General features: G+C 36.6%; 1 protein-coding gene across 3 annotated transcripts in view; it reads right to left on the minus strand.

Moving 5' to 3' along the window:
* CDH6 (cadherin 6) overlaps window positions 1-20,326 on the minus strand; it is a 102,914-nt gene that overhangs the window by 6,799 nt on the left and 75,789 nt on the right. For all 3 annotated transcript variants that reach the window (XM_015854470.3, XM_085537808.1, XM_085537807.1), the window contains exons 5-11: window positions 19,143-19,310; window positions 17,461-17,648; window positions 15,688-15,941; window positions 9,205-9,341; window positions 4,547-4,668; window positions 3,628-3,745; window positions 3,289-3,540 (exon numbers count right to left, since the gene is read on the minus strand). In XM_015854470.3, coding sequence (XP_015709956.2) covers window positions 3,289-3,540; window positions 3,628-3,745; window positions 4,547-4,668; window positions 9,205-9,341; window positions 15,688-15,941; window positions 17,461-17,648; window positions 19,143-19,310 — 1,239 coding nt within the window. The remainder of the gene's footprint in view (window positions 1-3,288; window positions 3,541-3,627; window positions 3,746-4,546; window positions 4,669-9,204; window positions 9,342-15,687; window positions 15,942-17,460; window positions 17,649-19,142; window positions 19,311-20,326) is intronic.

Below are 20,326 nucleotides of genomic sequence, written 5' to 3' on the forward strand. Positions count from 1 at the left end.
AACAGAGGTAGTTCCATGAGAGCTGGGAAGGGAGAAACACCTGCACCAAAAACATGTTATATATGTGTTATATACCTTGAACATCTGCGATGAGACGAAACTTGTGCGAAGGACAAGACTAATGTCTGCTGGGCTTTACAAATGTTTGCAAAGCTGTACTTCAAGTCCTTCCTTCTCTGGAATAGTTTAGGATATGGCATGGATTCTCAACTCACTCCAAGTCCAAGTTTATTTTATGAACTTTCCTGGCATGCTTTTACAATGGATACAGTGTTTTAAAGTATATAGCTTGCCTTATAAAGTATATAACTTAAAGCCTGTGACCTATGAGATATTGCCATATGGCAATGGCTTTATTAAATCCACCAAAGGATTATGTTTCTCAAAAGGTATTTTATACTTCTCATTCTAATGTGGGTGTATAGATATAATTTATTCAAAATGCAGGAATTCCTTCAAAGGCCCTGGTGCAAACCTAAATAATTTTACTCCGTAATTATCCCTGGAGAAGTATGCACACAGGGTAGGAGCTGATATGTTCAACATTTTCTTTCTTTCAGAAGCTGATTTCAGATTTCTTAGCTGGATTCTGCTTTGAGATGGTAAATGACCAAATATTTACAAATGAACAGCAGCAAGGAGCAGGGATGTATTACTGCTTGGTAGTCTGAAGTCCACAGTGCCCAATATTTCATCTCTGCTGTGCAAACTTGGAGAAAAAAAAAGACAGATCTTGCTGTCTTTATAGTTCTTTCAGAGCAAAGCAAAACAAATCAGAAAATGCCTAAGCTCATTGATATGAGACGATAAGGCAGATCAAAGTTATCTTTCATGTCAGCTGCATTTCTAAAACTGTATTTCTAAAATGGTGTGTGAGTAAAAGCACAGTAACAGACTTCTTACTTTTTATTTTTTTCCCAACCCCTTCCTTGATTGTAACCCTGTTAAGAGCAATGGCAAGGACTGAGAACATCCCCAGAAAAAAATGTTATTCTATTGAAACTTAGTGTCTATTGACAGACAAAAATCATAAGATGGCAAAACCTTTGGGTTCATATCCCAGTGATGATTTATTTCTGGTGTCACATAAAGACCTTAGTTTGAGCCACATAGCTTCCTTATGTGGCTATGCTGCAAGGGAGAACTCTTGTCCTTATGAACATAAGGTGATGTGTGATACTATAAAAGAGTGCTAGGAAAAGGTCTGTGTTGGGAACAGAGATAGCTGGAGCAAATTTTGGAAAACTTAAGAAACAGAGTCAATTTTGAATGTGTTTCTGCTATAGGCTTGTCAGAATTATCTGACAAAGTACGGGATGAGTTTCTGAAGTATTTCATGAACAACAAAAAATGTGTTATACAGAATATTCTAGCATGATACTTAATAATTATGTCACGTCTCTGATACTTGGATTTTCTTACTTTGCACTGAACTTGTAGACAAAAACACCCCACCAAATGATAACAATAATAATAATAATAATAAAACAAAGAAAAAGCAACTCATCATTAGATGTTATACATTAAAGTACAACACCCTTACATACATGTCAGTTTTTAGCAATATCTGTGGGCTCCTGATAAGCCACTAGACCTACTCAATCTGAAAATAAACCTAGCACTTTACAGGCACTTTTTGTTGCTGCTAAACTTTAAGATGTGGTTCAGGTCTGCCCAGAGTATTGTTTTTCACTCAGTAGTGACTGCACATGCAAACCTTGCAACCAGACTGAAAATAGAAAATTATATAGCTGAGTTAATTGAAAATCTGCTTATGTTGCATGGTGGTGTGAGCAGTAATTGACATAAAGTGCTGCTTAGCACACAGAATCAATTATTTTCGATTGACATAAAACAGGAAATCGTTTAATGTCAGATTGATATTAATGAGCACAGTTGTATTAACTAGTGCAAGACTATCTGCAGCATTAGATTGATTTCTTTTTCTGGAAAGGAACTTGATACAAAGTGAGCTCAACACTTAAAGGCCATGATATCATGTTTTGAAAAATAAATTTAATGGCAAAATGAGGTTCAGATTGTTTTTGTAGGAATCTTTTTCTGAAGAGATGATAGCACTTATCTGGGCAAGCCATGATTATATTGTTGAAGTCTGAGTGTCACTATCTGGTCTTCAAGTCATCAGTGGAGGGAGAAATCATTTGTCAACAGTAATGCTCATGGTAATGAGCATATGGTGATGAGCATGTCTGAGGAAGATACATGTGTAGTGAAAACAAGTGGAATCACTAGGGAATATCTTCTCCCCTGCTTGACCCTAGTGATATGACATTGGTCTGATTCCCTTCTTTTCTGGTCAAATGCTAATCATCCCCCTGAGGACTGACTGTGGTGAGTTTTGCAGTTCTCCACAGATTAATCAATTATATCTAATGGCTGATGGACACATCTCAATTTTGCTGAACAAATTGAGTAGAATCTCCATGAGAGGACTGTGAGAGATGTTCCAAATTTGCCTTATTTTTCAATTAATAATAATAATAATAATAATAATAATAATAATAATAATAAACCTGACCACCTGTAAATGCTGTAGCCAGAGATCTGCATGTCCTCGAGATGTTAGAATGCTTTACTAGCCACCTCATTTCAGCATCCTTTTCCAATGGAACAGAAGCACCAAGTGTGACTTGTTTGCCCCTAAGTTAGACATGGGAACATAGTTGTTTAAAACTAAGTTATCTGGACCCCTTCTGAGATCAACAGCAAGAGACAGACTCACTCTGCAAAATGTGGATAGTCTCATCTACCTCAAATACTAGTAAAGGGATGGGATGGACAGCTTTCTGGATGTGCCTGTTTCTTTCTGTTCTGCAAAGGGTGTAGCCCTGCTGTCTCATCTTGCTTGGATGTGTCTAGCTTTTAGACAGTTGAGATTAGGTAGGATGTATTCCGTACACTGTATCACCAGCATCCCTCAGAGGAGGAAATACAGTAATATAAATGTCAGATAAGACATGGATGCTTCTACTTTGTTCTTTTTCTAGCCTTGGTATAACCACTTGCAGCAATAGAAAATAAGCCACTGACATCTGTGATACTGACCTCTTTGATCTGAAAGTTTTACCCCCTTGTACCATTTCTTTTGAGGTGAGCCTTTTGAATTTCTTAATTGTTCTGAAAGTATTAAGGAGAGAAAATTTCTGTGTGGTCTGGTGGGTTGTTGGTTATTTTTGTGTGTGTGTGTGGTTTTTGTGTGTGTGTGTGTTTGAAATGCTCAAAACTGATTCAACCACATAAAGAACAAAATATCTCTGAGCCACTTACCAAGTAATATAATGATGCAGAGAAGAATGGCAATAAGAGCCCCAGTGCTAAGACCAGTAGGATGAATCAAGGCTTCCGCATTACAGGACAGCATCTTTCCTCGATGGTCGCAAGCACATACCCGAATAGTCACCGTTTCAGTGCTGCTCTGGATAGGGTAGTCATTGTCTGATATTACCACTGGCAAAAGGTAGGTACTCATTTCATGCCGGTTATATCTGGTTTTTCGGGTGAAAATCCCCGCTGTGTTATCTGGAATCATAAAGCACACATTTTATCTTCACCTGAGGACTGAAAGCAAGAGTGAGATAAATAAGAAAAGTCCTTCTAGAAATTCACCTCTGTTGTCCTGGAGTGTAAAGTTTGAGCTGCTGGCTGCCTCTGGAGCTATGGAGAATGAAAACTGGTGTCCACTGTAAGAGTCATCTTTATCAACAGCGCTCAACGTTTGTATCAGCTGAAACAATAAGAACAACATTATCCTCAATGTCAGTGGACCTTATGTCTATTTATGATTTTACTGTTCTTTTTTGTTGTTTTTTGTTTGTTTGTTTTGTTGTGGTTTTTTTTTTTTCTTCTGCTTTAGTGTAGCTGATGCTGCAATTGTAAGCATAATAAAAGCAATGCATGTGCTACTGATGCTGCTTCAGATCACCATGCTATTGTATCCCATACCATTAGCCAATAACATAGTGAATTTGAAAGCTGGCAGGAAAATCACGTAGGCTTTGGGAGCAGGTTTGGGTTGATGCCACTCCAGCTGGGTAGAAAGCTTCGCATGTGACAGGCAGCAGAAATGAAAGATGAGGCAGTCCAGTTTGGCTGTATATTCATCTAACCAAATCCCACATCACTAGAATTGTTTGGCTGACTCTTCCAAATTGTGCCACTTTGAACCACTTAGTAATAGTGCTGATAGAGTGAAAGTTATCTGGCAGAAAATAATTATCACACAGACAGGAACTGTAATAGTTTTTGAAGGAGACTGTGGAGGTGCCTGAATATAGCAGAAAATCGCAGAGGGAAAATGCATCAGAGATAACAAGGCACAGTACAGAAAACAAGTGTAAAACATAGTATCGTATTAGCTGCAAGAATACTAAGTTGTAATCGGATGCTGTGCAGCCACTGTTTAGTTTAATTTTGCCAAACTGACACTCTGATGCAATGCAAGGTGTATCTCTTGATGAGGTGGTGCAAGAGAAGTAGCAGACTGAATTCATTTTGAATATTTTCTTAGTACAAGCACACAACACACCTGTTCTGCTTTTGCATTTTCGCAGACAAAGGTCTCATAAAACATGGCAAACTCTGGAGCGTTGTCGTTTACATCCAAAACCTTAATGAACACTGGGACGCGGCTGCTTTGTTTTGGGTTGTCTGAAATGATAAAACCAGAAAAAATAGAGATTTTATTTAGCCCAGCTACTGACCCAGTATAGAAGAAAAGGGCAGATTTAGGGGCTCAGTGCCTTCATTCCTTTCTCGAACATTATTTTCTGCTAATTCCTGGGGAAATACATTATGAGATTAATTCAACAAAACTGGGCTGTATTATCATACTCTGATTCTCTGTTAACATTACAGTTAATATTGGGTAGGAGTTTAAGATTTGCCAGATCCTTTGGACATTCTGAACATGATTACAGATGCATGTATAATATCTGTAAAAACATAATGCCAGAATTAAATGAAATCTATTTATTATCCTTCTTGATGGGGACGGTGTTCCCAGAACATACTCCTTTCCTTAACTCTGAAACGGGAAGACTGAATATTCATGAAGAGAGATAGGGTTGCGGGTTTTTTCCACTCCACCTATAAGAGGCAATATTCCTTTCCCTGCAAATCTCATGACAGAGCTCCTTAAGCTACCATGATTCCCATTACTATACATAAATAATAACCACTGCTGTGATCACAGGCATTTTCTAATCTTCTGTGGATTGATTTGGCTAATATTCTAGAGTTGATTTTAAAATGTATCAGCCACCAGCACTATATAAATCCGCAGATTCCTGTATGTAATCTTTTCTTTTCTATTTTTTTTTGCTTGAATTTGAAGAGGATATTAGGATATTACTGAGCATAAAGTACTGATAAAAATGTTGATATCCTCATAGACGAAAGTGAAAATGATTGGAAGTGCAGCACATTGTGCAGACCATTCCTCTTCCTGTTGGACTACAAAGGAGACAGATCTCCATCAAAAAGATACTCAAAGTACAAAAGAAAGGAACAGGTAGCAACCTTGTCTGAGAGGCGTAAAGGAAGAAACAGGTAAGACTTTCAGTCAAAAGGACACATCATAGTTACCATCAGCTCCTAACTGATACAAGACCCACCCCTGAACAAATCTATCATCACTGATCAAGAGTAAACCAAGAGACATTTCCAGACTTGTTCAGTGTCCCATGTCCTCCATATGAATTAAAAATGATCCAGGATAGATCACCTAGACATACCCACTGTAGTAACTGGGAGCGTGTGGGAGTGTGAGAATGAAATCTATGAGGGAATGAGTGGGACTGAAATGACATTTATTTAAAATAAACACCCACCTCCTCCTGTTCATGAGGACTCGCACTGAGTTTTGCTACATAATTTCCAACCCATATAAATATAGTTTATTAATACATTTTAGTCTATGATCCCAGTTTAAAAAAAAAAAGCAAAAAAAACCAAAAACAACAACAACAACAACAACAACAACAAAAAACAACAGTGGAAAAAAATATAGAGCTATGAGCTTGTGTGGTTCTACAAACATTCATAATAGAAGCTTGTTGAGTTAAGCTTTAATAAAAGCCCTATTGCTGTATTTATCAAACTTTTATAAATTTGAAAATGCATTCTCCAAAATTGGCACCGTATATTTGTATTACAGAGCTCAGTCATTTGGACAAAATACTGCACTTTAAAGCTCCACAGTCCCATTGAAGTTAATATGATTCCATTATGCGTAAAACACTTTCTAATATAAACCACAGGGCTAAATTCATTCAATGTATAAAATATCTATGTACAATATAGACTAGGCTGAATTTTATGCTAAAATACATCAATACTAAGGTTGAGTTTTTATAATAGGCAGAAATCAAATTACTCATTAGACTTTGCAAGGCTACTTGCAAGACTATTTATAAGGGCATACCTTTCTAAAAAATGCATTCAAATATATTGCCAAATGTGGTTCCTTTTCTCCCCAAAATTACAGTTGTTTTCTTTCCTGCTATTTTGATCTATTAACTAAATATTTTCATTTTACTTCAAGATGCCTAAGATCCTTACAATTTTAAAAGAGAGTAGAAGGAATAGAAGCTATATAAAAACTAACATATTCAATGGACAGGGGTCTTTTCTTTTACTTCTTGGAAATACAAGTTGAAATATGTTTATACATCATAAAAACCTTTTTGTCTTCTTTCAAATTATTTTTGCAAAAGAATTGGAGTTTTTTTTTTTGTGTGTGTGTGTGTTATCCTTTAATTACTACTGAGCTCCTTCTCCAAACAGGTTCCACCATATAAGACACAGAGATCTGCTTAAAATTTCTCTCTATAGTAGTATGTTTCATGTTTACCTATCAGCTGCTAAACATTTATTTTTCTGAATGCTGCTCCATCGTCCTGCCGACGTTGATTTACCTTTAAGTGTTAAGTAAAGGATATTTATTTTAAAACACCCTCAGAACTGTCCCTGGTGAGCTGTGATTCTGCAGCTGTGAGTCAGGAGTGCTGTGTATTGAGCTTCATTATCAGTTTGCCTCAGACTGTGGCAGTTGTAGCGATCCTGTGTTTCATGAGGTAATTGTTTGCAACATTCAGAGCATAACTCTCAGGACTGCTGAGCAACTGCAGCTCACACAAATACAAACAGGAGAACGTTAAAAAAATGCAGCTATCTACACTTGCTGATGATTTTAGAAAATTCAAGGCAAAACAACTTCTGTATTTCCATTTGTTTTTTACCATAATACAAACTTGTGAACAGTCATCCCTGAGAGATATTTCTCTTTATGACTTTACCACTTTTTTTACATCCCTTTGTGTCAGTCCCGCCTGTAACTGTCCTTCCTTTAGATTACTTCTTTAGTAATCTAAATTAGTGATGTTGTGTTACTGAGAGTAACTAATGTTAGCAGAATGGGATTTAGCAAGCCTGGCTAGAAATGTCTAGTTTTAACCAGGACCATTAAGCAGTGGTGTTTTCCAGTTCAGTCTCTTGAGTCTAAAATTAGTGTGGTAGCCTGAATTAGACCAAGGCTTATTTGAGGAGTAGCTGCTTTTCTGCCAAGAAAATTGCTTTTGGAAGGCATCTTCCCTAGGTATGCCAAATTTGGTCTAGGCTTAGAGATGCATAGCTTGGGAAGGCTGTGGCAGCCTGCAACATTTCAGACTAAAGAGGAAATGTAATTAAGACAGAAACTTGTTTTAGGCTCAAAAGGTTTAGCTGAGAGCATTTGGCCCAGTAGAGGCTCTCCCCTAAGAGAAGGAGGCAAGGACTGATATGAGTATTTCATGTAGACACTAACTTGGTTTTCAGATACTATAAAGTCTGCTGTAGCGCATGCTATTTCAGTTCCAATGGGATCAAAGTAAGTGTGCTTCTTGGCATATTTTCCTTTTTAAATGTTTATATTTTCCCTCCTCTCCTACCTGGGAGCACAGTCTCTAGTGTACAGCTCTTGACCCTAGACCACTCCTTCAAAAACTTAACAGAAACACAAACATCTGGCTAACAGTCAGCTAGAAGTCAGTGTTTGGTATGCAGAAACAACATACCTGGCATAAAAAGATGCAAGCTTTCAAGAGAGAAAACTATTTACAAAACCATCATTCCTGTAGGCCGTAGTGCACTGGTCTTATGTTCACAAGGCCATCTATTTGCCTCACTAGTATCACATACATCACAATAGATTTCAGCTTCAAAAAACGAAATCAAACCAAACCAAACAAAAATCCCTACAGAGTAAGGAAAACTGGAGTCAAGTACTTGTTAGTTACATTCTTCTCAGCATTCAGCAGCTGAGTGAGCCATACACACACATATACTCAAAATGAGAAAGTAGAACTTGCATTTATCTCAGACCACGCTTTTTTTTTTTTTTTTTTTTTTTTTTTAAATGCCATTTAGCTTCTGGGACAGTCCCAGAACTGATACTACTAGAACTATCTACCATTCTGTCATGCTTCACTGTCATAGGCACTGGGAGTCTGCAAAGCTGAATGGAATTGTATCCTGTAATATGTCTTATGTTTATAGGTGGTGCATTAAAACAAAGAGGCTTACTTATTAAAGCTACCTAGCATGCATGGCTTTATCTAGATCCCTCGCATGTCAGTTCATAAAATAAACATAACTACTATTACCACAAAATTACTTTTTCTGACCAGTCCTAAAGTAAGCAACAGATAGGTTTGTAACTAGGGGTTCTGAATTTAAAACAAAACAAAGACAAAACCCTACAGAAGTTAGAAATTGAAATAATAAAAAGCTTATTGGCACCTTGGCACTTGGGCACCTAGCTCAGCCCAGCCACCTCATCCCTACTTGAAAATATCCTGACATTCAGTCTGGATCAGAACAAAGTCGTTCAAGGAATGCTGTTCAACCTTAAGCCACTTCATTAGCTGCATACTACTGTTTGGAGCTCATTGAGTAATTGTGGTAATTACTGATCAGAAAATATAGAATTCTTGCTTTCTTCCCTTCTCAGTTGTTACCTCTTCATGCACTGCATCCCCAGTAGACATAAAACTGCAGACCATTTTTTTCAGAGTTTCTGTTTCTTCATTAGTATTGAGCAGCCTATCCATATAACCTGACATCTGTCCAGCCGTGCTTTCCACACTCTCAGTTAGAAGGCTAAGTTCATTACATCAGGGACAGCAGTGGTATTTAGGTTTGACTTACTGATCTCTGCTGCTATTACTGTAATGTTGTGCCATAGCAATGTTTCCCGGTCAAGAGTTTTTGAAGTAAATATCGAACCATTTCCTGAGTTGATGTTGAATACTCTGTCCATATCAGTGTGTCGATCTACAGAGTACCTGCAAATGCAGAGAGAGAGGTTAGAAGATTGTTTTCCGTTTATTTTCTATGTACTTAAACCATTTGCTAAGACTAGACATCAAACACCCATTAAATGGGGTTGCCTTTTGTTTTCAGTGCAGGCTTTGGTGTCTTTATATATTCATACAAAGAGCTGGTTCTGAGCTTCTAGATAATGACGCATTGGAGGTTTGATTTAGAAGGTGGGGCATTGTCATTGAATGAATGGATTACTGTGGAATTTACATACCTCTGAGAATCATCAAAGCTTTGTTTTTAGTGAGAAATGTGAAGTCTGTGTCCTGAAAGATATGAATTTTTTTTTTTGAGGCTGATTTGGCTTTCCCATTATCAAACCCTTTTTTAATGGCTTTATATGCCAACTGTTCCAAATAATTTCTGATAGGAAGTTTGACAGCCAGGATGCATTTCTGCCTTTCAGTTCCCAGGGTTAAAAAAGACTGCCCCCAAAATAACAAGTTGGAGTGGAACAGAGATTCATTATTCCATAATGTATATCACATAAAGGTTTCCTGTAATTCATTAAAACTAACATGCTCAGCCCTACTTGGTGGTATCCAAATGTGAAAACAAATGCTAACAAGCTCTGGAGCTCATAGTCTAAATACCGGAGCAATTTTTCAATCTGATCTCTTTCTTTTCCTGCTGACCTGAATCCAACTGTAAAATCAAAACTCTCCAGTTCATAGGACATTGTTCACCTGTCCTAATCCAAATGTTGTCACCTCCTTTTATCTTTCATGAAGAAAAAAATAATTCACATAAATGATGGATATTTTGACAGAAATGTGTTTCTGATGTTTCTAAAATAATAATGCAATTGTATTATTCTGCTCCCATTGCAAGTTGAACGTGTGCTGGTGTACAATCCAGAACAGAACATTATAAAGCCCATTGTCCTTGCTTTGTCTTCACATCAGTGGAGTGAAGGAAGCTACTGCTATGTTTAAGCAAAGATAAAACTGAGATACAGCTGAGCTAGAATGCAATCAGATGAAAACTGGGCCAGGAGAATGACTGGCAGAGTTCATTTTCACTATAGAATTGAAGGGAATGCAAAGGCTGAAGAAAAAACTCCACTCCCTTCTCTGCTCTAGGAACAGCTCCATGACATGTTCTTTATTCTGCACAGATTTCGCAGGACCTGTGCAGCTTCTTAACTTCTGAGAATGATCTCACACACAGATAGGAACAGATAAAAGAGCTCAGCTCAAATGTGATTTTAAGAAAGGTTTAAATTGAAAACACTAACCTACTAATTATTTTGTAACTTTGTGGTTTCTCTTCTCAAATGAAAAAAAAAAAAAAAAAAAAAAAGGGATATGATATCCACAGAGAGTTAAAGTAGTCTTATTCTAAAATGAGAATTTAGTGAAAAGTACCTTCCCAAAATTGTAGAAAGCATTAATTATTTTGAATAAATTACTTTTCTTTTTACATGTGCAATTTCTATGGAAACAACCAAATGAAATTCAAAGGTACTTAGAGAGCAAACTAGTTGTATTTGCATAGGCATACTCTACTATGCCTGTGATTTGATTTAGTCCTTGTTCCTCACTGTCAGTTGACTAACAATACAAAAATTTTAGCTGTGCGAAGTCAACTTTGGTGTCACTAGTCTAGTTTCTCAGTGCACCATTATAACATTACTGACAGCTTGAACAAAGTATGTGCGAAGGTATGGAATAGGCAGCACTGAGTGACGGGACAGCTCCAGCAAGCCATGTATTTTTGTCCAAATGTAAATATTACACGTGAATTTGTTGACTTAGCTGAAATGTTTGATGGAAACAAGTTTATACCGAGCAGTTTGACTCTCGTATATTTTGACAAAGTAAGTATTTGATATGGTAAACATTTCATTTTAACTTTCATTCATTCTGGCTTTTATTTGATATTATGTTGGTATTTTGTGAATTCAGTCATTTTTCAGACATTCTGCAGCTCATTTCCATATCTTTCAGCTGAAATACTTCAGTATTTCCACTTCACAGTACATCTAGATTTTTCATTCTTGTTTCAAATGAAAATACCAGGATTTTCTGTAGATTAGCTATTCTGGCCGACTGTAATAGTATGTTTCAGGCTCTTATTCAGCAAGATATTTAAGAATGCATCTAGCTTTAGGCATGAGTTGTTCTTTTTTTCTTCAATTATGCCTTCATGCATGCTTCGTATTCTGAATGGACTTAACATATCTTACAACCTTAGCATATTTTAATGCCTTGACATACTGTAATCACTATCATTACTTTCTAAGCTTGCCCATGTTCAATTGCATCTGTGATACAGTGTCTGAGTGAAATGAAAGAAAATGTTCTGGAGCTTTATACATTGAAGACTTCTTTGAAACATTAAGAATTTAAAAATGTAAATCTGAGTAAAACCAAATGTATGTTCAGTTGTTTGTGCAGAGAAAAGTTAAACTCGGGAAAAAGAAAAAAAAATAAATAAGCAGAGAACAGCTTCTTAATGAAATGTTAATTTTATTTCTTCATATTCAAGAGAAAATACAAACAAGGTCAATGCAGTTAAAGCATATTCTAATTATATCATTAACCCTGGACTAGAAAGATGATTTTAATAAGCCAAACTGTCAGTTCTGTTTCTCAGTTTGTGTAATCCAGTCTCTTTTGGTCGAGGACTGTTAATTATGCAGAACTGGTGGTGATTCTGACTTATGGATCATAACACAGTAAGAATTAAGCAGACAACATCAAACTCATTTTTACATTTATTTAATGAAATTATTGGTGCGTATTTGTCATATTTCACGACCTCATCACTTTCAAACCTTGAGGAATTGACAAGCTAGGAAATTAAAAGGTATCTATATATATTCCATTCTCTCCTTGTACATAACAGGAAGAAGGGGCGAGTGAAAGAAAGAATCTAACACATGCAAATATGCTGTCATTAAAATATACAAACAAAATTAAGCCTTGCATTTGTTTGTGGATCATTTTAATCTAGGAAACTTTCGTAAATCAAATCACAGCAGGGAGACAGCTCCAGTGACTGATGAACTTCATTATGACTATAAGGAGTTAGTATAGCAAAAAAAACCTTAACTAGCAATTTACAGAGATCTGATGTACAATACAGCAATGCCAGTTGCAGCTTTTTTGTTTGTTTGTTTGTTTTGTTTTGTTTTTCAGTATGCAGTGGTTCATAACATCGTTTCTCTTTAGATCCGGGAAAAACAGAATGCAGAACTTTTTTCATAGCACAGCCGAACAGTGGAATATTAATCAGGAGTATATGAACGATGCTATGCCTGGATGGTTATTTAAACATATAGCCAAACATTTATTGGTGTATTTTTATATATCCTTAATGTTACATAGCAGAAAAGCTAATTTATAAGAGCTGGACTGATGCTTTACTGATACACAGGTCATAGACAATGATGTACTCTTACAACCAGGGCAGATATCCGCTTCATATTTGGCTATTGCTTCATTGTCTCCTGACGCCCAGCAGCTTGCTGTGTAATGCAACCGCAAGTCAGGAAGATTTGTGGGTCAGGAAGGGATGTGTGTGTGAATTTTTCATAATGCATTTTCATAATGATATTGTGAAGGTTTCCTTTAATGGAAGATCAAAGGGACTTTCATCTAACAGAGTTAGGACTCAGTTTGTTTAAAAAGAGAAATCTTCACTCAAGTAGAGGAGAAAATGAAAGGTTTTCATTGTAATATCATGTATCTAAAGATTTTATTTTTAACTGTCAAGGAAAATTGACAAGCAAGTGACAAGCCATATATATACAGTCTAATTGCATCTTCCCTGAAGCTCAGAGAGAAAATCAAATTTAGAATCTCCATTGCATGATGGAAAAAAATTACCCTGTCAAAATAATGCAGACTCGACCTCTGACCCTAAATTCTAGGAAATATCCAAGGCATTAGCACCGTAAAATTACGATGACTGCTCCAAAAGTAATGCCACCTATTTAATTATGTTGGCCCACTGCGTCAGATGTGAATGTGGTATGTCAGTAGAGGCTGAACCTTCCCATCAGGATTCTATTATATTTTGTTGCCATGTGACAGATGGCAGCAGAGGGGCTATCTGACACAAAAGTACATATGAAACAAGGGTGTGTTTTTGAATTCCTCCATGAGGAAAAGATTGCAGTCACTGACATTCATCAGTACTTGCTGAATATTTATGGAGACCAAACAGTAAGCACAGTGAGGCAGTGGGTGGTGTGTTTCAGCAATGGAGACAGCAACAATGAGTCAACTCCACTGGTGTGGATTTTTATGAATGCAGCATGCAGGCTTTTGTTCATTGCTGGTGAAAATGCGTAGATGATGGTGGTGACTGTGTGGAAAAATAGTGTTTTGTAGCTGAGAATGTGCTCTATCAAACAGTGTTATTATGCTCTTTTTATCCGTTCTATTTTCCATATAAATAAATAAGAAGCATTACTTTCAGAGCAACCTACATACATTTATTGTAAGATAACATATCACAGGCTGCTGCTCTCTCCTTTCCCTCTTGCTGATTTTCCTGCTTATTGTTTCTGTGTTTGCATCTGTTACTGCAAATTCTTCCTCATTTTTATTTTTCTTCTCTTTTCTCTCTTATTGTTTCAAATTATTAGTGCATAGAGACAAGTTTTCTGCTGTTATGCATCACTTTTGACATTTCTACTCAAATTTGTTCAGTAATTATACTTTAATATGTAGAGTACCTGTACAGTACTTAATAACTGCCCTTTGAATGATAGATACATTTTAGCACACACATTCAATTAATAGAAAAGAGCCAATAACCATCACACAACATAAGCATAACCACTATTAACTGTAAATCACTTAAAAATTAAGAGGTGGTGGTGGTGTGAAATTCAAGTGGTTATAGTTATCACAACAGGGGAGCAGAGGGAATCAGAGAAGCATTCCCCTCATTCTCTAGTGCCATTAGATATGAAAAAGTATGTTTATATGAGGACGAGAAGGGTTTTGCCTGGGTTTCACCTCAAGCAATTTTTCATCTTCATGTTAGCGTACCCATGAAGACATGCTATAGATGGTATTCATTCTTTCCCTGAAACTCACCACAGCCAGCGAAACATCATGTTGCCCTTCAAGTCACTATGCTCTCTCTTCTAATCCAGGACTTCCTATAATTGTTGCATGCCAATGATATAAATAAAAGCAAACCTTAATTCAAATTAAAAGGCTTAGTCTTGAACAAGAATTCATGTGCAGGGTGAGGCATTCAAACAGATTGGGTTTGTGCCAGAAAGTTTCTTCTAGGAAATTAAGATAGTAGTATTTACCCATCTCACCGAATGAGCTGAGAGCTTAAAACTTACTCATGCTTCATAAGCACTCTAAGACACCTTGATGAAAGATAGCTGTCTGCAGATGTACAAAGTATTGATGGATTGGATTTTTATTAAACCTGTATTGTTCTATCTTTGATCTAAATACACTATTGCATTTCCAACATGCCTAACCCAGAGACAAGCTAAAAATTGACCTGGATTTAATATTGCTGTATTTTTCATTTCCTCCTCTTACTGCCTTGTCAGCAGCAATGAACTCTAATTAAAACACATGGATATTTAGAAGTTCCTTCATATTCTATCTAATATGATTTATGTACTTCAGTACTTCAGTACTCCAGTTTTCAGATGTACTGAAACAGTTGACCTTTTAAATTACAAAAGCAAACAAACAAAAAAAGGATTAGGTTTAGCTACACCAGCCTTATCATTTACTCCAATTCCTCTAAGACTAATTAACTCAGTCATAGCAACTGTAATATACGAAGTCTATGAGCCTGAATTTTTCTTACTAAACTTACACTGATATAAGTGAGAACAGAGTCTGTGTGTGAAGCAAGTACTTTTAAGGTATTTCTACTTGTGGTATTTAGAAGGTAAAAGTGACCTCTGTTAAGCAAATTTATATGGATGGGAGAAGAGTGAGCTGCTGAATCACTACCCTGTCATATCGCCAAAAGGATGCACAACACTGCACTGGAAAATATTGGAGGTGGAAGCATCACTACTAGCATCATCGTAGTGTTCTTTCCCAGTAAACTATTCCATGGTAAAAGTAACCACAAACATTATTTACTAGAAAGGCTAGGATATAATTCAAGGTGCAAAGGCCATGCAAACACCATCACGCATATGTAGATATGCTCAAGTAAGAGATCATTTAACATCTATGCTACTCCATATATAAGCATACCGAAACTATTTCATTCTCAAAAGGGATTTCTTTGTATGTACTCACACGAAAAAGAAGGCAAAAGCAAAGCAGTAAAAGAATTCAGAGTGAGCTGAAAGTCTGTGCTTACTTGACAGGGTTCTTGGCAGCATCTGGATCCTGCGCTGTTACTGTTCCTATTACACTGTTTATTGGAACATCTTCTTTCACTTCAATTATATATGCTGGTCTGCTGAACACAGGGGGTTCGTCTACATCTTCTACTTGAATTCTGATTGTGGCTGAATCCTTGAATGGCCCCAAGTAGAGGAATCGAGGATCCACGTGAGTATTGGTGGCTTCCACCTTCAGAATATACAAGTTTTTATTTTCAAAATCCAGTGCCTGGGAAGAGAAACAAACGAACAAACAAACAAACAAAAAACCTTGAGAAGTCTGTGGGAATAGCTGTGGTGAGCAGCCCGAGTATCTAAATGATCTGGGGGATGAAAGCCTGTGCTAGGTTACAGGAGCCTGAACTGGAATTAACATGCCAGAAGAGGGAAGAAAGTTGGGGGTCTTTGCCACTGATGGTAAGTTCTAGGAAAAAAACCAGCACAACAACAACAAAAATACTTTTGCAGGGAATTCTGTGCCAAAAACTTCTAAACTCAAATTAATGGTACCTTCTCAGATAGCATCAACTCTTTTTATCCTGTTGTAAAATTTTGTTGTTTTCCAGGCTCTCCATCTCTTGACCTTAAGCACCATACACCAAAGGGGGATTCTCTAGGAGCTCCTTTCTAACATGCTGACATCCCATCACTGAAATGAATCACTGTCTTATTTGGTGTCAGAAGGCATTCAGGATCACCCATGGAAAACATGACTTTATGACAGGCTATGACCATATCACACAGTGATAAAATGTGAAGAACATTTTAGGAACCATTTCTTACATTCCTTAGAGTAATGTGAGGAGAGATTACTTATCCCACTTCTCTATTAGGCTGTAGAAAATTCACAGCTTCAGCCACCAAGAGACAGAAATGCAAACAGAGCTAGACTGATATCATAATCATCCCCTTAAAGGCATCTCTTAAAAAACAAGTAATGACAGGTGTCGTACTGATATCAAAAGCAAGTGCACGTTCAGAAAATCTACACAATGTCTATTTAGTGATGGCTGAACTTGAACTGATGGAGGATGATATCTGTAACCTTATCAAGCTTGCCTAATAAACTGTAAACAATATTTCTCAAACCTTTTCTGACAGCCAACGTGCAGCCTATAAGATGGTGTCCATTGTGATCCAATACAGCAGTATTTTGTTTTGTTTTGTTTTGTTTTGTTTTGTTTTGTTTTGTTTTGTTTTGTTTTGTTTTGTTTTGTTTCTGAATGAAAAGCATGCTGATGGGTTTTATAATTGCATCTTTATAGCATGGGACAGAATAAATTTGTCTTTGTATTTTGATATGTTATAGGTATACAATCCAATACCTTTTGAAGGTGCAGAGCAGGCTGTGTGACACTGAATATTTCTGTGGTGCTAACACAGCACATTTCTAAGAAGTGAACAAATCCTGTATGCATGATAGAGACAAAGTCACAGTTGGGTAACTCCTTGAATTGTCCTATAGAAACATTCAGACAGAATTTTCTCACTTCTATCCCACTCCACAGATTATGTACTCTCTCAGATCTCTCAAATTACGTATGTTATTTTAGTAAAGGAGAAAGCATCCTAACTGTATAAAAAAAAATTGACATAGGTAATGTTGTAGACATTCCTATTTGATGGTATCCAATTTAATAAGCAAAATGTTGCACTAAAAATGGAAAACAAATGTGGTAGATACTTTTTTTTTCTTTTTTTTTTTCTGGTATTCCTGAGGTTAGTATGAAGTGTGTTAGTATGTGTACCTTTTTGACAGTCAGAATTCCTTCCTGTGTGTCCTTGTCTGTGGTAATTCCAAACATGTCATATCCATCCCCCTCAGTGATGCTGTATTCAATCTCTGCATTTTCATCCACATCTGCATCATTAGCTTTAATCCTGCCAATTGGAGAGTCAGGTGGCGTAGACTCAGGAGCTCTGAATTGGTAGGTGCCTACAGCAGACAGAAGAGGAAGCATTTGTCAGTCAGACTCATGGTATTTTGGATGCTAACTTTAAGCCTGCTGTCCTGTTGGTCATGAACAGATGCATTACGGGGTGACTTTGTCTTCATAGTTTCCTGGTGCAAAAGCGTTCAGACTCTGCCTTATTTTCATAGGAATAAAAGCAACTTATTCTTCTATCTTTCTTTTTCTAGTGTGAAGGGATTTTTTTTCCTAAATATATGCAGCTTTAGCAACATACTTTCCTAGATACTACCAGTCTGTGTTAACAGTATCAAAACATTATATGAAAAATGTTTTGGGGTCAAAAGACAAATAAAATATTAAGACCTGCCAGAGGCCAATGCAGTTTAGTATCACTAAAAGCCCACTAAAAGCAAATCCAACTCAAATGCCTATTACTAATATGCTGCACTGAATTTCTCCCCTGAGAAAAAACTACTTGGGGAATGTTGCTATTATGAGTCTGTATCTTTGGCTTTTATATTGAAGACAGTCATGTCCGGAGATGTATAATTAACTCATTGGAGGCAGAGTGCTATATTTCCTCTTAACTTGTTTTAATTTAAATGGAAACGTTTTGCCCACAGCTAAGAACAGACTTTGAACTTAAATGACAAGTTGCTTCCAATAACATTCCCAGTGACTTAACCGCCAAAGCTTGCTGATTTGTCTGATAGTATCTGCAATTATTTTCTTGAACAGCTGCTCTTGACTTTGACACACACTGACACTCTGATACACACACACACACACAGAACAGTGGTAAGATGAAGCAAAAATAAAGGAAAAAGAGAGAGAAAGAAATGTGAATGAAATCTGGATCACGTTGAATCACTTATGGCAATGAACAATCATTAATACAAATAGCTTTCTAAGAGATCTGACTCATCTGTTTCCTTCAAATACTACACAGCTATCTAAATTATCTGAGGCAAGAGGAGAATAGGTTGAATATCTGGTATATTTCTATGTGTGTCTTTTTTTCTGTTTGCAATAAATATAGGAGACCCCATTGAGGCAAATGTTTCGTAGGTAAAAACACTCATTTTGGTAGAGTTGCTCTGGGGATCATTTTACATTCTTAAATAAATACTTCAAAAGTTAAATATGTTAAACTAGAACAGACTACTTAAAATGTAGTTGACCACAAGGTCTATTATAAAATAAATATTGATCAGAAAATATAGATTGTATCAGTCAAAGCTATTTAATGGGTGGCAAAAAATAGAAGCTGTTTCTCTTTGTTAATTCACTTCTCAGAATATCTATTGCAGCTGTAGTAAAAATATTAAAGGTAAGATTCCCAATGTTTGTAATTAACCTTAGCATGTTGCTACTGCTTGCTTATTTCCTTTTTCTTTCTTATGTGAAGTCATACTCTGTAAATTCATGACAGCAGAAGCTTGACTACAAAAACAAACAAACAAAAAACTTAATTCTTGTTCACTGTATTGTAAAGACAGAATATAAACAGTCCATACTCTGGGGGAACCGAGGAGGATTGTCATTTACGTCGGTCAGTGTGATGTTCACAGTGGTGGTTCCTGATAATCCGCCCATCTGGCCTCCCATGTCTTTAGCCTGGATGACCACTTGATATTGCTCCCTGTTTTCACGGTCCATGTTTAGCAAAGCAGTTTTAATAATACCTAAAATGTGAAAATTAAAGAAGTAAAACTCACAAGGAATGTACTGACTTCAATGAAAATCCATATTTAAAAAAATCCCCACAGCCTGAAGAACAAAGCAATCTCCGCATAATGAGTAAACTTTGCCCAGTACAAATATTTACTGTTATGAGATGGCACATTAAATTACAGACCTGTCATATCATATCTCATGCTGCTGCCTATATGACAGACACAATAGTAGTGGCATCCCCAGAAAGATGTTCTATCTGTGAGCAGTGTTATTTTACATAACTATTTACACCCTTTCAGTTCCATGCTAAAGTCTCTGGCTGAACTGAAAGGTGGCTCATTGTTCGCTATAATGCACTCCATCTTTTCCCTCCCGTTTTGTCAATATTTTCATTTTGACAGACAAAAAAAAAAAAAGAAAGAAAGAAAATAAGGGAAAAAACTAAATTCAGCAATACAACATTAAAGAGGCAGTACAGCAACATTAAAATGGGAGAAGATAATTAAAAAAATTGTAAGCATACAAGCATGCCCAAGTATATATATTTCTATTTATACATTGATTAAAATGATTTTGCTAGACTGTTCCTTCTTCAAAGGTACAGAGTCATTTTAAGCCTAGCTCCTATTGAATTTCAGTCATTTAGATTAACCATGAAGCAAAATGTTTGTGTTCTGACTTGGTGTCTTAAGGCTAAGAACTGACTCCTTTGTAGACAAAAGGGATGAAATCCAAGCACTGAAATCCATGGTAAAATTCATAACAGCTTCAACAATGACTTATTCAGCTCTTGGAGTTTTGCAATTGATTTCCATGGCAGCATGATCAAGTCTGTGGTTTACCTTGCTTCCTTTCCATTCCTCATACAACCCTCTTGCTGGGTGCACTATCCATATTATAGCTCTGAGAACAAATATTGTACTTTCCAAGTGAGAATGCATGCATCAGTGCAAAAATCCTCCTTCTTGTACCATCTAATACCTTCTGCTTGAAAGGGATGCTCCCTTTGATATTGGCTTCCCTT

This window comes from Coturnix japonica, chromosome 2 (assembly GCF_054131305.1).
Source record: "Coturnix japonica strain WE chromosome 2, WE-NBRP24, whole genome shotgun sequence".
Classification (NCBI taxonomy): domain Eukaryota; kingdom Metazoa; phylum Chordata; class Aves; order Galliformes; family Phasianidae; genus Coturnix; species Coturnix japonica.